This window comes from Phocoena sinus, chromosome 19, assembly GCF_008692025.1.
Source record: "Phocoena sinus isolate mPhoSin1 chromosome 19, mPhoSin1.pri, whole genome shotgun sequence".
Lineage (NCBI taxonomy): Eukaryota > Metazoa > Chordata > Mammalia > Artiodactyla > Phocoenidae > Phocoena > Phocoena sinus.
Genome location: NC_045781.1, coordinates 7,931,275 through 7,947,262, shown reverse-complemented (window position 1 = coordinate 7,947,262; position 15,988 = coordinate 7,931,275). Strand labels below are relative to the sequence as shown.

The 15,988-nt window shown below is 55.7% G+C and overlaps 1 protein-coding gene across 7 annotated transcripts in view; it reads left to right on the top strand.

Annotated features, from left to right (window-relative positions):
* The window catches only part of BICRA (BRD4 interacting chromatin remodeling complex associated protein), a 76,512-nt gene that overhangs the window by 49,662 nt on the left and 10,862 nt on the right, over positions 1 to 15,988 (top strand). For 6 of the 7 annotated variants that reach the window (XM_032613841.1, XM_032613836.1, XM_032613839.1 and 3 more), the window contains 6 exons: positions 2,876 to 2,976; positions 5,054 to 5,099; positions 5,201 to 5,243; positions 7,238 to 7,303; positions 9,910 to 11,871; positions 12,426 to 12,602. In XM_032613841.1, coding sequence (XP_032469732.1) covers positions 5,059 to 5,099; positions 5,201 to 5,243; positions 7,238 to 7,303; positions 9,910 to 11,871; positions 12,426 to 12,602 — 2,289 coding nt within the window. In that variant the 5' untranslated portion in view covers positions 2,876 to 2,976; positions 5,054 to 5,058. The remainder of the gene's footprint in view (positions 1 to 2,875; positions 2,977 to 5,053; positions 5,100 to 5,200; positions 5,244 to 7,237; positions 7,304 to 9,909; positions 11,872 to 12,425; positions 12,603 to 15,988) is intronic. The other variant, XM_032613842.1, reaches the window with a different exon arrangement.

The window sequence follows — 15,988 nt, the reverse complement described above, 5'->3', positions numbered from 1 at the left end:
GAAATACTCTACTACACCTGAGGATTAAAGGCCTAAGAGCCTCTCCACTGCCGTACGCGAAAGTAAGGACTGTGATTGTGCCCATTTTACAGATGAGGACACTGAAGCCTAGAGCGGTGAAGTCACTTGCCCGACTTCAGCCCGTGTGTGGGGAAGTGGGGATTTGAACTGCTGACTCCACCCCCAGACTGTCACCCCATGCTGGGCCTCTTGGCATCAACCTGATAGCGACATAGATGCCAACCCTGGCGCCTGAACGGGGGACCCATCTCAGAGGAACCCCGGACCTGCTGATCATTGACAAATGGTTTTCTTTTTATTATGGAAACTTTCAAGAAGACGTCAATTAACTAGAATGGTGTACTGAAGCCCCCAGGTAGCCATCATCCAGCTCTCACAGTTACCAAAATTTGCCATGTCTGTTAGCTCTCCTCCCCCACTACAACTCTGCTGATTATTTATTTTGTACAGTTTTTTAAAGGTAAAATTAACATGCGTTGAATTGACATGTGTTGACATACACAAATCTGAGCTGTGAATTTTTAAACCCCCATGTAACGGACACCCCATCACCATGCAGAGCCTTGCCCTCTCCCCGCAAAGTCCCCCTCATCCATTGCTCTGCTGTGACCATCTGAATGAAAACACATGGATAACAGATTCTCACAGGCTGGAGCCTCCCACTGGACATTCACCCGCAGATCCCGTTTGGAGAGCCCTGTTCAGGAGACACCCACCTCCTGGCTCTACTTCTGGTCCGGCGTTTACAGAACTTGGGCCACACCCAAAGCTTGGGGCAGGGAGGAGGGGAGGACCCACATGCAGCTGGCGGCTCTCACAAAGCCGCCTTGAGCGCTTGTGATCACCCTGGTCCAGGGCAGTGCACCTGGAATCTAGATGGGCCAGGATCCCGTGTTCCAGGGTCTTGTGACAGATGCTTTCTAGATCTTTCTGGGGCCTGGGGCTCTCCATAAAAAGGAGAAGCGGCTCCCGTTCCTCCTCTCTCTTCCATCTGCTCTCGCTTTATCACTTTTTTGGATCTGAGCTATCCCAGGCATTCACAAAATGCTAACAAAGGCTGTCACCCAGCTTGGTCTTATCTTGACGCTGTGGCCATGTTGGCTTCACATTTAAAAGAGAAACAATATGGGGCTTCCCTGGTGGCGCAGTGGTTGAGAGTCCGCCTGCCGATGCAAGGGACGCGGGTTTGTGCCCCGGTCCGGGAGGATCCCACGTGCCGCGGAGCGGCTGGGCCTGTGAGCCATAGCCGCTGAGCCTGCGCATCCGGAGCCTGTGCTCCGCAACGGGAGAGGCCACAGCAGTGAGAGGCCCGTGTACCGCAAAAAAAAAAAAAAAAAAAAAAACAATATGATGAGAGGACCGTCTGTGGGATAGTGGTTAAGGGTGGGGACTCTGGAGTCAGCCTACCTTGGCTCAGACCCCAGCCTGACCACTGACTACTGGAGGGATCTCGGGCACATGTCTCACCGTTCTGAGCCTCGCCTTCCTCATCTGTGGAATGGGGCTGCGAAAAGCACCTGCTTCATAGGGATTCAAAGATGGTGAACAGGCTAATACGTGCAGAGTACTTAAAACCAGCAGCCACCATCATCATCATCACAGCCACCATCATTATTGTCACCAGGTCAATCCTTGTTATTCGTGGATTCCATATTTGTGAATCCGCCGATTTGCTAACATTGATAACCCCCGAGTCAATACTCACGGCGCTTTCCTGGTCACGTGTGGACGTGTGCAGAGCCATGAGTCTATTTGAGTCTCCCGACGCACGTGCTCCCAGCTGAGGTTGAACACGGCGACCCTCTGCCTCTCTGTTCAGCTCGAGAGCTATAAACAAGCATCCTCTTTAGTGCCCTGTTGTTTTGCACTTTTGTGCTTTTTGTTGGTGGTTTTGCTCTTAAAGACGGCCCCTCCCGTGTAGGGCTGAAGGGCTGCCCAGTGTTCGAAAGCACAGGAAGGCTGCTGCGATGTGCTCTGGAGAAATCGCGCGTGTGAGATGGCCTGCCCTCAGGCATGAGTTATAGCGCTGTTGGCCTTGAGCTCAGTATGAGCGAATCAACGATTTATATTAAATCAGGTGTCTTTATTGTTTTATTATTTTTTTAAAAAATTATTTATTATTTATGGCTGAGTTGGGTCTTCGTTGCCGTGCGCGGGATTTCTCTATTTGCGGCGAGTAGCGGCTACTCTCATTGCGGTGTACGGGCTTCTCATTGTGGTGGCTTCTCCTGTTGCGGAGCACGGGCTCTAGGCGCATGGGCTCAGTAGTTGTAGCACACGGGCCCTGTTGCTCCGCGGCATATGGGATCTTCCCGGACCAGGGCTCAAACCCGTGTCCCCTGCATTGGCAGGTGGATTCTTAACCACTGCGCCACCAGGGAAGTCCCAAACAAGGTGTCTTTAAACAGAAACACACATAAACCAAGGGGATATATTGATGGGTTGATGAGAATGGGACCAGAGGCTGGCAGGAAGCTAACCCCGTCTTTCCCCAGGGGCGGCAACTCAGTGGCCATAATCCCAAATTCACAGTGACCTTATGGGACATAAGCACCTCAGATGACAAGACCTGACTGTATTTTGCTAGATTGAAGTGCTGATGGATTATATCATATAATGTTATATGCTATTGCATGATGTGTGTGTGTGTGTGTGTGTGTGTATACACACACACACACACACACACAGTATATGTAGATATAGTGCGGTGTGTCTGCATATATATATGTGATAATATACAGTGTTGTTTCCTATAGTTTTAAACTTGTATTTGACCTCTCGTCTCTCTGGCTACATCCTTCTCCTTTTCACTGACTGTCCCACTCACAGCCTCTCTCTCATTCTCTCTCCACAGCTGGCCCCCGAAAGGACGCTCCCCACGTCCCCAGCTGGGGGCCCTGCGTAGACCTGGAGTGGACACCCCCTCCTTCCCTTCATGATTCGTTTGTAGCGCAGGTAACCAGCCAAGCATCCCGCTCATTCCCGGAGGGGCCGTGGTCCCCTGTCCACTTGCCCGGAAGGGACGTTCCTTCTTGGAAGAGCCTGGCTCAGCCACATCCTTCAGCCCCGCCCTCTCCAGCCTGGGCCCCCTGGGTCATTCGGGCCATTCCCCCAACCTCTATGCCATCTGCAGCCAGGATCTCCCGCCCCGCTTTCCGGCTTCTCCAGATTCTCTGCAGATCCTGCCTTGTCATTCCCTAGCCAGGCCTTGCCCACCTTAGGCTGGTTGGGAAGGCAGGGGCTCGTAGGCCACAGAGCTGGTGACATGGGAAGACAGTGGGTGTGGGCGGAGATATGAAGCCGGAGAGAGTATGTTATCTTGCTGCACCAATGCAGCAAGAGCCTTGGAAGGGCCTCTCTGGGGCAGTCCCCGGGGCCAGCTCTAGAGGCGAGGGTGATTGGTGTGTGAGGCTCCAGGGCCGTGTGTTTCTGTTCCAGACTGGGCTTGTTAACCCAGGGCCCATGAAGTGTGTGCGTGTGTGCATATGTATGTGTGTGTCCCGTGACACACTTCCCCCTGGGAAAGAACGTGTAACATTTCTGGCCCACGTGCATGTTTCTGGCAAGAGGGTCTTTTGCTTTCATCAGACTCTCCAAGGTACTGTTCAGAGAAGACCCTGAACTAACCATGTGGGGTCCCTCCCTGAGATTCTTTGTGTCACAGAGCCGTCGAGGGTAATAGGGGCTGTAGTGGCGATCAGGAAGTTCAGAGAATGCTATTGGGGGTTAGGGGTTGTGACCCAGCTGAGAGCACAAGTAAGATTTTGTGTGTGTTTGGCGGGGGAGAGGGGGGCGGGGCACGACAGTCACCATGTCCTCACCATCCCCCTCCCCCTACCAAGAAGAAAAAGAGAGGCTAAGAACTCCACAGCCCTGGACTGGGATTGTGTGTGATTTCTCGTGTTCTGTCTGCGCGGTTGGGAGGGAAGGATGTGTGGGCTGATGGAAGGATAGGCGGATGGGGACTTCCCTGGTGGTCCAGGGGTTAGGGCTCAGTGCTTTCCCTGCCCGGGCCCGGGTTCAGTCCCTGATTGGAGAACTGAGATCCCGCAAGCCTCTCAGTGTGGCCCAAAAAAGTAAAAAGGAGGAGTGGGTGGAAGGACGGGTCAGTTTGTGTGTTTGGAAGACAAGGAAGATGGGTGGTTGGGTGGAAGTTTGGAAAGATGGGTGCGTGGAAGCTTGGTGGGATGTCCGGAGCAGTGGTGGTTGGCGCAGGGGTGGATGGGCAAACACAGAGAACTTGTTTTCTCACTTGTAAAATGGGGCACACGGCATCCCTTTCCCATGGGGGCTGAACAAGCTAACATTTGTGAAACGCTTGGGACAGTGCCTGGCATTTGGTAAGCAGGAGACAAATGTTAGCCGTCCTCATCATTCCAACAGGCTCAGCCCGGCTCCGGCGGTTCCTCTGCCTCAGAGCACCCGCCCTCCTGGTCCCTATCCCTCTCTCTTCCCTTCCTTGAGAACCACGCTGCATGTGTCTTCCAGGGGGACCCAGAACCCAGGCCCCTTCATGCCGCCTCCCCTCCCTCCCTCCTTCACCCAGTCACATGTAGGACAGGAGCACAGGCTTGGGGCCAGACTTCTGGGTTCAGACCTGGCTCTGCCACCTGCTAGCTGGGAGGCAGAGAACCATGGTCTCAGCTCTTCCTTTTACTCATCTGCAAAGCGGGGGTGGCAGGACTCACCTCGAGGGATACTGTGGGGATTAAATGAGTTACATGTGTGTGAAGCACTTAGCACGGGGCCTGCATGTGATCAGGACTCAGTCTGGGTTGATGTCATCACCACCGTCATCAGATGCTGGGGAGAGAGAGGGAGGAGGAAGAGGCAGCTGTCTGTCTCTGATCAGGAGGTTCTGGTACAGAGGGCACCTGCCCAACCCCTACCCATGCCCCTAGACTGAAGGGGACAGAAACCTGACCCCTCCAGGGGTCTTGGCCCCAGGGAATGGTCCTTGCAGGGAGGGTCCTGGCACGCTGCCGACATCTAACTTGTCTCCCTTGCCCTCTTCCCGCCCCGCCCCGTCCAGTGGCGATGGATGATGAGGATGGGAGATGCTTACTAGACGTGATTTGGTGAGTAATGGGCTCCCCACCCCACCCCACCCTCCCCCACCCTCTCCCTCCCCTCCCCTGTCCCTCATCTCCTCGAATGTCTCTCCTCTTCTCTCTTTCAGTGACCCTCAGGCCCTCAATGACTTCTTACATGGATCTGAGAAGGTGAGTGCTGGGGCAGGGAGAAGCATCCCCAGGGCAGGGGCCTGTGGAATTGGGAGTCGAGAGACACTCCCCCCTGATTCAGTAGACATCTGCCCCTTGCCTTCCATGAGCCAGGCCCCAGGGTTATGGCAGAGAGTGAACGAGATGGCAAATCCCTGCCCTCACTCCATACACATTTCCTTGGTAAAACAAAGCAACCAGAGAGCTAATAAAGGTGATGGTGGAAAGCACCATGCAGAGCAGCATAAGAAATAATAATGTCACTTGCACAACAAAAGAGGTTTAAAAGAAAATGAATGGGAGGCAGAAGCAGGGGCTTCTCTAGCTGGTGTGAACCTGAGGGATCAAAGGGAGGTGCCCATGGCACTCTGGGCAGGGGAAGGACAGGAAGGTTGGAAAGTTTGAGAAAGAAGGCCTGTGGGGCTGGAATGAAGGGGAAACTAGAAGATGGTAAGACTGGAGTGGACAAAAGTCAGCAGGTCATGAAGGGCTTGGAGGACCTTGATTGAGGAGTTCAGACTTTATTCTGAATGTGACAGGCAGTTCTGACGGGTTATTAAGCAGGAGAATGCCACATTCTGTTTGCACTCCAGAGAATGGAACAAAGTGGGGGAGAGTGGATGTCTGTTGAGCCATGAGGAGCTGTATCAGTCACCTACAGCTGCATAACAAGTTATCCCATCACTTAGTGACTTAAAACAACATTTGTTAGAGCTCTCAGTTTCTGAGGGTCAGGAACTGGGGAGTGGCTTAGCTGGGTGTCTAGCTCAGTGTCTACCCTGAGTAGCAGTCAGGGTGTTGCCTGGAGCCACTGTCATCTGAGGGCTTGTCTGGGGCTGGAGGATGTGCTTCCACAATGACTCTGCCATGGCCGTTGGCTGAAGGCCTCAGCTCCTCACCATGTGGGCGTCCCCATAGGATTGCTTGAGTGTCCTCACAGCATGGCAGCTGGTTCCCCCAGAGCAAGTGACGCAAGGGAGAGAGCCAGGAGGAAGCTCAGTGCCTTTTATGACCTAGTCTCCAAAGTCACACACTGTCACTTCCGTCATACTGCATTTACTAGAAGCGAGTCACTAAGCCCGCCCACACTCACAGGAAGGGAACGGAGCTCTGCTCCTTGACAGGGGATGTATCAAATAATTTGTGGAGCGGAGGCGAGTGTGGAGTGGAGGTTGGTGGCCTGGGCCCCAGGGCAGGCACAGGACGAGGTGCCAGGCGCTGGCTCTGGGATCTGTCTGGGAGGCAGAATCACTAGACTTGCTGGTGGATTAGATGGTGAGGAAGAAAGAAGATCCAGGATGCCTCTTGGACTTGACCTGAGCAGCTGAGTGGGTGGTGGTACTGTTCTCTGAGACTGGGAGTTCGAGGTGGATTGTAGAAGTCCAAGGGTGGCTATTGGATATACCAGTCTGGGGTTCTGGAAGAAGATCAGCTGGACAGAGAAACTGGGGAGGCTTGGCTGTGGACAGACATTCATTGGGTGCTTAGGGCCTGTTCTAGGCATTGCCCATGTCTGCGGGAACGAGACAGGTCCCTGTGCTCCTAGACACGGGAACAGCACACACATTAGGTGCCCGGGTGGCAGGGCGTGCCGGGTGCTTGGGCTGGGCAGTTTAAGGAGTGACTTAGTAGGAAGGGACTGACAGTTGTCGGGACGACGTGACAAAGGTGACAGGCCCTGCCAGATGTGTTACCAAAGACGCTTGAGCAAAGCCACGGAGGCAGGATTTAGAGTTCAAGGCAGGCGTGTCGGGAGAGGCTCGGACTCAGTGCTGGGGTTGCCTCGCATTTTAATCTCGCAGCCAAGCCCCTTTCTTTGGGGCATCTTTTCTGGAGGCGGAGTTTCCTGTACCCCTCGAATCTCCCCCTCAACCCCCCCACCTCGTCTTTGTCTTTTTGTCCCATGTAACCCCAAATTGGTTTTTGTTCTAGAGGTGGGCCGGCCCACTGCCCAGCTGACCTTTGACCTTGGGTGGGGGCGGGTCTTGTTGCAGCTTGACAGTGATGACCTCCTGGATAATCCCGGGGAGGCCCAAAGTGCCTTCTATGAAGGTCCTGGGGTAAGTGGCCCGGGGGCTCGGGGCCTGTGGTGGCAGCCAGTGGGGGAGGGGAGAAGGGGGTCACACTCGTCCCCTGAGGCACTTTGCCGAGAGGGGGTCAGGGGGCAGTCACTGAGAAGCAGTGTGGGGTGGAGGTGAGGCCGGAGTTGCTGGACCCCCAGCTGTGCCCTCAGGCCCCTCAGAGAAGGAGGTGTGGTCCTCAGTCCCTGGCCTTGGAGGGCAGCTGCTACAGAGCTGGTACAGAGGGAGAGACTGGCTGTGGAGTTCACAGTGGGCAGGGCGGGGTGGCGCTCCTGAGGGGCAGTGCGGGGTGGGGGGGGGGTGGCGCTGGGGGGTCCTGTCCCGGCCCAGCCATGGGTGGGGTATGTGACCCGGGGGAAGGGGATCGACTGTCGTGGATCTCAGTCTCCACCTGGAAGATGAAGGCTGGGGTGATGAGCGAAGCCCCGAGCGGGGAACACAGTGGACTTTATTGAGCACCTACTGTGCGACGGGCCCACTACTCAGTGCCAGCCGTCCCTCCCTCTTCTTCCTCTTCTGTGGCCTCTCCCCTCCCCCTCCTTTTTCCTCCTCCCCCCTCTTCTCTCTCCCTCCTCCCTCTTCATCAACATAACTATCAGTTACCGAATACCTATCATATACCAGGCCCTTTACAGGAATTTTCATTTAGTCCTCACAACAACCACAGTAACTCCAAATAATTTATCCGGCGTAATATAAATGACTAAATCCAGAACCCAACAAATAAACCTCATGTTCATGTTATTACATTTACATGTTATTTACATTACATTACAGTAACAATATGCATTATTCGTACCCGTGCCATCCTCTTTTAATACCCATAACGTCCCTGGTCAGGTTCTCAGTACCTCCTGTATGTGACGTCAGTGAATGTCACGACTGTCCTAGGAGGCGGGTTTGGTTATGGCCATTTAGCTGTTAGGAACTCAGAACTGCCTGGTCCTTGGTTGGGGGCTGAGCCGGAGCCCCATCCTGCCAGGCACTGCCCTCCACTCAGCAGCAGGGTGACCCCTTTCCCCGGTCTGGGAGGCAAGGAGGGAGCAGTGCCCACCTCACTGGGCTGTTATTAACACCAACATGGACAGTAATAATGACAGTAAAAACGCTAGATGTTTCCCGCGTGCCAGCCAAGAGCCAGGTACTGCTCTGAGTCCTCCACTTGGATTAACTCAGAATCTTTCAAACTACAGGTGGTGGTGGTCTTTATTTTTAATTTTGTTAATTTTATTAATTTATTTTTGGCTGCGTTGGATCTTCATTGCTGTGCGTGGGCTTTCTCTAGTTGCGGCGAGCGGGGGCTAATCTTCGTTGCTGTGTGCGGGCTTCTCATTGCAGTGGCTTCTCTTGTTGCAGAGCATGGGCTCTAGGCGTGCGGGCTTCAGTAATTGTGGCTTGCGGGGTCTAGAGCGCAGGCTCACTAGTGGCGCATGGGCTTAGTTGCTCCACGACATGTGGGATCTTCCCAGACCAGGGCTCGAACCCGTGTCCCCTGCATTGGCAGGCGGATTCTTAACCACTGCGCCACCAGGGAAGCCCCCGAACTACAGGTTTTGATCCATTACCTGGTCAAGTATCAGTGGGTTTTCCATGCCGTTGGCATGATTATTACTTGTGGAATATTTGCTCAAAAATGCATGCATGTATCGATTACACACTCGTGTCCTGGATTGCCATCCCAGAAAGCATTTAAGAAACATCAGGTTCGGGACCTCCTTGGTGGCGCAGTGGTTGGGAGTCTGCCTGCCGATGCAGGGGACATGGGTTCGGGCCCTGGTCTGGGAAGATCCCACGTGCCACGGAGCGGCTGGTCCCGTACACCACAACTGCTGAGCCTGTGTGCCACAGCTGCTGGAGCCCGCCCATCTAGAGCCTGCGCTCCGCAACAGGAGAAGCCACTGCAATGAGAAGCCCGCGCACTGCAACGAAAACCCAACGCAGCAAGCAATCAAGCAATCAGTCAGTCAGTCAGGCTCACATCGCGCTGGGCACCAAGTGAGGCTCCCGTCCGGTAGCTGCTGCCGCTGCTGCCTTTAACAGGACCGCACGATCTTTTATCTGAAACCTTTGGGGCCAGGCTTGTTTTGGAATTCAGGGTTTTTCAGATACTGGAAAGGTGGTGCAGAATATGTGTGTGCTGCATGTAACATAACACACTGGCTTTTCTGTGGTCAGACTTAAGGCGAGTCACGTTACGTGGATGAATTATGCCTTTCCCTCAGAGCATCACCTGAGTTCCGTTCAGGATTTACAGCCTACAGTTAGCAAAACATTTGCGGTTTTCAGAGCCTTTCGGGTTTTGGAATTGCAGATGAGTATTACGGGCCTGTATGGCTGTTTAGAAAATGGTTTTTACTACATTCTGCTGACGTGCGCAGATGGGGAAACAGGCTGGATTAAGCAAGCACCAGGTTGCCCAGCCCAGCCCTGGCAAAGCTGGCATTTGAACCCGGGTCCAGCCACTTCTAGGTGGAAGGTTCTTCCTATCCCTGCCGCCCTGACTCCGAGTGCCCTTTGCTTCCGCGGTGCCGAGCCCGGCCCCTTGCTAACCTCGGCTCTCTCCTTCACACCTTACCTGCCTCCAGCTCCACGTGCAAGAAGCTTCTGGCAACCACTTGAACCCAGAGCCCAGCCAGCCGGCCCCGAGCGTGGACCTCGACTTCCTGGAAGATGATATCCTGGGCTCACCGGCGGCGGGGGGCGGGGGCGGCGGGGGCGCCGACCAGCCCTGTGACATCCTCCAGCAGAGCCTCCAGGAGGCCAACATCACCGAGCAGACACTCGAAGCCGAGGCCGAGCTGGACCTGGGCCCCTTCCAGCTGCCCACGCTGCAGCCTGCGGATAGCGGGGCTGGCCCAGCGGGGACCGGAGGGGCTGCCGCCGTGGCCACGGGGCCCCAGGCCCTCTTCCCGGGTGGGGCTGACCTGCTGGGGCTGCAGGCCCCGCCCACCGTGCTGACCCACCAGGCCCTGGTGCCGCCCCAGGACGTGGTCAGCAAAGCCCTCAGTGTCCAGCCCTTCCTGCAGCCCGTGGGCCTGGGCAACGTGACCCTGCAGCCCATCCCAGGCCTTCAGGGCCTGCCCAACGGCAGCCCCGGGGGCGCCGCGGCGGCTACTCTCGGCCTGGCTCCCATCCAGGTGGTGGGCCAGCCCGTCATGGCACTCAACCCGCCCACCTCCCAGCTCCTGGCCAAGCAGGTGCCCGTCAGCGGTTATCTGGCCTCGGCAGCTGGCCCTTCAGAGCCAGTGACCCTGGCGTCGGCCGGCGTCTCGCCGCAGGGGGCTGGCCTGGTCATCCAGAAGAACCTCCCTGCCGCCGTGGCCACCACGCTCAATGGGAACTCGGTGTTCGGAGGGGCGGGAGCCGCCACGGCCGCGGCCAGCGGGGCGCCCTCGGGACAGCCGCTGGCGGTGGCCCCGGGCCTCGGCACGTCGCCACTGGTTCCGGCGCCCAACGTGATCCTGCACCGCACGCCCACACCCATCCAGCCCAAGCCTGCCGGCGTGCTGCCCCCCAAGCTCTACCAGCTGACACCCAAGCCGTTCGCCCCCGCGGGCGCCACGCTCACCATCCAGGGCGAGGCAGGGGGCCTCCCACAGCAGCCCAAGGCCCCCCAGAATCTGACTTTCATGGCGGCGGGCAAGGCCGGCCAGAACGTGGTGCTGTCGGGCTTCCCGGCGCCCGCCCTGCAGGCGAACGTCTTCAAGCAGCCTCCCGCCACCACCACGGGCGGGGCCCCGCCGCAACCCCCCGGGGCCCTGAGCAAGCCCATGAGCGTGCACCTCCTGAATCAAGGCAGCAGCATCGTCATCCCCGCCCAGCACATGCTGCCGGGCCAGAACCAGTTCTTGCTGCCCGGCACGTCCGCAGTCCAGCTCCCCCAGCCGCTCTCGGCCCTGCCGGCCAACGTGGGCGGGCAGATCCTGGCGGCCGCAGCCCCCCACGCGGGCGGACAGCTCATCGCCAACCCCATCCTCACCAACCAGAACCTGGCGGGCCCGCTGAGCCTGGGCCCTGTGCTGGCCCCCCACTCCGGGGCCCACAGCGCAGCCCACATCCTCTCGGCGGCCCCCATCCAGGTGGGCCAGCCAGCGCTCTTCCAGATGCCCGTGTCGCTGGCCGCGGGCAGCCTGCCCACACAGAGCCAGCCGGCACCCACCGGCCCCGCCGCCACTACCGTCCTCCAGGGGGTCACTCTGCCCCCCAGCGCCGTGGCTATGCTCAACGCCCCCGACGGTCTGGTGCAGCCCGCCACCCCTGCCGCCGCCGCCGCTGGGGAGGCCGCGCCTGTCCTCGCAGTGCAGACGGCGCCCCAGGCGTCCCCCGCGGTCAGCACGCCGCTGCCTCTGGGCCTCCAGCAGCCACAGGCACAGCAACAGCAGCAGCCCGCACAGGGCCCCGCCCCGCAGGCCGCCCCGGCTCAGGCCTCCACCCCCCAGCCCAGCCCAGGCCTGGCGTCCAGCCCGGAGAAGATTGTCCTGGGGCAGCCGCCCGCCGCCGCCACGGCCATCCTCACTCAGGACTCCCTGCAGATGTTCCTGCCCCAGGTAACCAGGGCTGCCGGGCAGGGGAGGGGACGGCAAAGGCAGGGGCGGGGGGTCTGCGTGGAGAGGGGCCAAGAGCTGGAACCGGGTGTGGTTGAAGCAGCGGGTGGGAGGGTCCTGTGGGTTAGGGAGAGCATCTCAGACATGCCCCCCCTGCTCCAGGTCCCCAAGGAGGAGGCCTGAGGGTGACAGGGCCAACTGACTGACACAGAGACAGACAGACAAGGAGAGTGACTGGCTGACAGACTGCCCACTTGCTGGAGGGTTGGAGAGGGGTCACACAGAGAGAGTGGCTGAGACATGGACGGACAGATGGGGCAGGAGAGATGCACATTGGGGTGGAGCTGGAAGACGACTCACGGGACTGAGGGTTCAGAGCTGCCCCGGGTTGTGGCCTCCTGGACCCTGGGGCTCCCTCCCAGCCCCCGGCCTTGGTGCCCCCCAGCCGGTTCGCACCACCCGCTTCTCTGGTGCATCAGTGGGGGCGGGGTGTCAGGGTGGGGAGGCCGCGGGTCCGTGGGGATGGCCTCTGACCCTGTGCGGGCTGCCTGTTTCAGGAGAGGAGCCAGCAGCCCCTCTCCACAGAGGGCCCCCACCTCTCCGTGCCCGCCTCGGTCATAGTCAGCGCCCCGCCTCCCGCCCAAGACCCAGCCCTGACCACCCCCGTCACCAAAGGAGCTGGCCTTGGCCCTCAGGCCCCCGACAGCCAGGCCTCCCCGGCGCCGGCCCCCCAGGTAGACGAACCCCAGCAGCCTCTGTCCCAGCGCAGACCAGCCCTGCCCCTCGGCCCCCTTCCCCGTTCCCTCCGCTCGCTCCCTGGCTGCCCTGCCTGCCTCTCTATCTCGCTGGCTTGGGAAACGGTGCTCTCCTTGGCTCCCCAGATGTTTCCTGAGGGTCTCCGGACAGTCATGGATGCTTGAGCCCACACTCTAGTCAGGGACGCAAGATCCACACAGCAGGAAATGGATTAGGTCCTCGAATGATCATTTTCCTATCTGGGTAACTAATATTCAGGTAGCTCACATTTTAAGGAAGATACCAAGAGGTCTAGATCAAAGCCCCCTCTCCTGCTTTCCCTCCCAAGGCAGTTTCTTGCACTCCTTCCCCACGCGTAGACGAGCAAAATGACAACTGGATTCCTTCCCTTCCATTTTTACCAAAGTGATAGTGTACTCTGCGTGCATTCTGCACCTCTTATTATTTAAAAGTTCATCTTGGAGACTGTACTTCATTCTTGTACAGTGTTCCGTTGTGTGGAGGTACTATTATTTATCTAATCAGTTGTTGGGAATTTAGATCACTTTTGGTCTTTAGCTGTGGTTGAGCGAGGTTGCAAAGAAGAACTGTACCTATGTCTCTTTGTAGGATAAGTTCTTGAAAAGGAAATTGCTAGGTCTAAGAGCAAATGTATTTGTAGTTTTGACAGATATTGCCAGATTGCTCTGGAGTGTAAATTGGTTTAACAGATTATCAGCAATATATGATCTGTGCCTTTTTGCCCCCACCCTCAGCAATATTGAACTTGGCCGATCAGATAGGTGAAAATAGTATCTTGTTTTGTTTTAATACGCATTTTGTTTTACGGTAAATGAGGCGGGGCAGGTTTTTATAGATTTAGAGCTATTTGTGTTTTCCTTTCTACGGAATTGTCTGTTCATATCCTTGGCCGTTTTCAAATTTGGGGTAACGGTCATTTTCTTGTTGATTTGTAGAAACTCTTTACACATTAGAGAAATTAGCCGTTGTCTCATATAAGTCATTAGCACATCAGCATTTGAGAGGATGGATGTTGTACTCCTTTGAAAAGGACCAGTGGATAGGTGGATTAGGGTAGGCAGGAAGAGGAGGGAATAACATAAGCGAGGTCCAGGAAGGCAGAAATCAGCTGGGCCTTGGCCTTAAACAGCCATGATTTCATTCTCAGGCTCTGCTACTCACCATGTGACTTGAAGCAACTAGTTTCTTCATTCCATCAACAGTTGTTTAGGGAAAGGGGTGCACTACGTATGTGTCAGGCCTTGTGCTAACCCTGGGCGAGTCCCTGTAACTGCCGAGCCTTGATTTCCTCATCTGGAAAATGGGAATAATAGTTTCTTTATAGGTCTGTTAGGACAAATAAACCAGTTAATATGTGCTTTGCACAGGGTAAGCACTCCATAAATATTTGCTATTATTATTATTATCTTAGCTATTGTGTTTATGGGTCAGTCCAGAGGGACACGGGGCCAGGATGTCCTCAGGTCATCTCTACCCAGAGAGGAAAACCAGGCAGGAGTAGGGGAGGGGCGAGGGGCCGCCTGGCCCATGAGAGACTCAGGTTGGAAGCATCGTCTCTAGAGTGGTCGGACCGGGCCTGGGTCCCTGGGGCCAAGGGCAGTCCCCTCTCCGAGCCTCACGAGCTCCTGTCCTCAGCTGGAACGTGGGGCCGGTAGGAGCCCTTTTTCTGGGTGCTGTGGTTGAGAGCCAGGCCAGGGCACACGTGTACTCTGCCACTTTAATGTTGCACACACCCTGCGGGTACTTGTCTAGACTCGCTCCTTGGGTGGCCAACCAACCCAGTTTACCCAGTACCGAGGAGGATCTCGGGAGACGGGACTTGCAGTTTTAAAACTGAGACGGTCCCAGACAGACCAGGACAAGTTGGTCACCTTCCTGACTCCTCCCGGCCCTCCCTTGCCACCTTCCCTGCTTTGCATTTCTCCGTAGCACTGACCACCCTCTGACCAGGCTGCCTGTTTTCCCTGTTAACTGTCTTCACTATAACGTAAATGCCTCTCCGAAACGTATATGCTTCACTATAACGTAAAGTCCACGAGGCAGAGAGCTGTGTGCGTTCAGGCCCTGCTGTCTCCCCAGCGCCAACAGTGCCTGGCCTACAGCAGATGCTTGGTGAGCATTTGTAGAATAAATGAATGGAGGAAGGAACCCAGCCACACATACGAGCACCCACCCGGCGCCGAGCAGCCCACCGCGAGAGCAAAGGGAGAGCCGTTACCGATGGGCACTAGGTGTGCCTTGAAAACCACTGTCCCGGAGAATTGTTGTTAGGGGAAGTTAGGAACAGGGACAAACCCTATTTATGGGCGCTGAAATTTGAATCCCCTGTCAGTGTCCCAAGTCAGAAAATATTCTTCTTCTTTTGACTTCTTTTCAACCGTTTAAAAATGTATAAAAACTATTCTTAGCTTGCGGGCCATACAAAATGGTCAGCTAAGCGGGTGGCAGGCCAGATTTGGCCTCTGGGCCATAGTCTGCCAACCCTTTTGATGTCTTTATTTCATTACGTAGACACTCAGGACTTCATTTATTCAGTCCCCTATTCATGAATACTTAAGGTGGTTTCCCGTGGAATTGGTAACAAACCACACTCCCCTACATATTCTTGTATCAGGCTTTGCACGTGCATGAGAATACCCGTAGGGGTAAATTTCTAGAAGTAGAATTGCTGGACCAGAGGGTATACAGTCGGCCCTCCATACCCACAGGTTCTGCATCCCCGGATTCTGCCAACTGCGGATCAGAAATACTCGGGGAAAAATATTCCAGAAAAAGCAACATTGAATTTGCTGCGCTCAGACAGCTATTTACATAGCATTTACATTATATTAGATATTATAAGCAATCTAGAGATGATTTAAAATATACGAGAGGATGTGCATAGGTTATATGCACACACTGTGCCATTTATATAAGGGACTCGAGCATCCTTGGATTTTGGTATCCGAGGGAGTCCTGGAATCAGTCCCCGTGGATACAGAGGATTGACTGTAAGTGCTTCCCAAGCATGTTATGGACCAAACCGGTTGCTCCTCTGTGAGGTCTGTGCCGGTGAAGGCCTTCTCCCACAGCTTCCTCAACCCCAGATCAGCAGCCGACTCACTGCTGGCCAGGGAGGAAAATGCACTCCTCCTCCTTCGCTTCTCTCTCATTCTCTGCGTCAATCGAGCATCTTCCCATCTCCTCACGGGCAGTTGGAATCTCTCAGTAAACAGTCCACTCATGTGGGAGCTTAAAAAAAAAGTGATTATAAAAATAATTTCATGCTTCTTTAGAGAATTTAGAAAATACAGAAAAGAAACAAGAAGAAAAACAAATCACCCGTAATACCAGCATGCAGAAG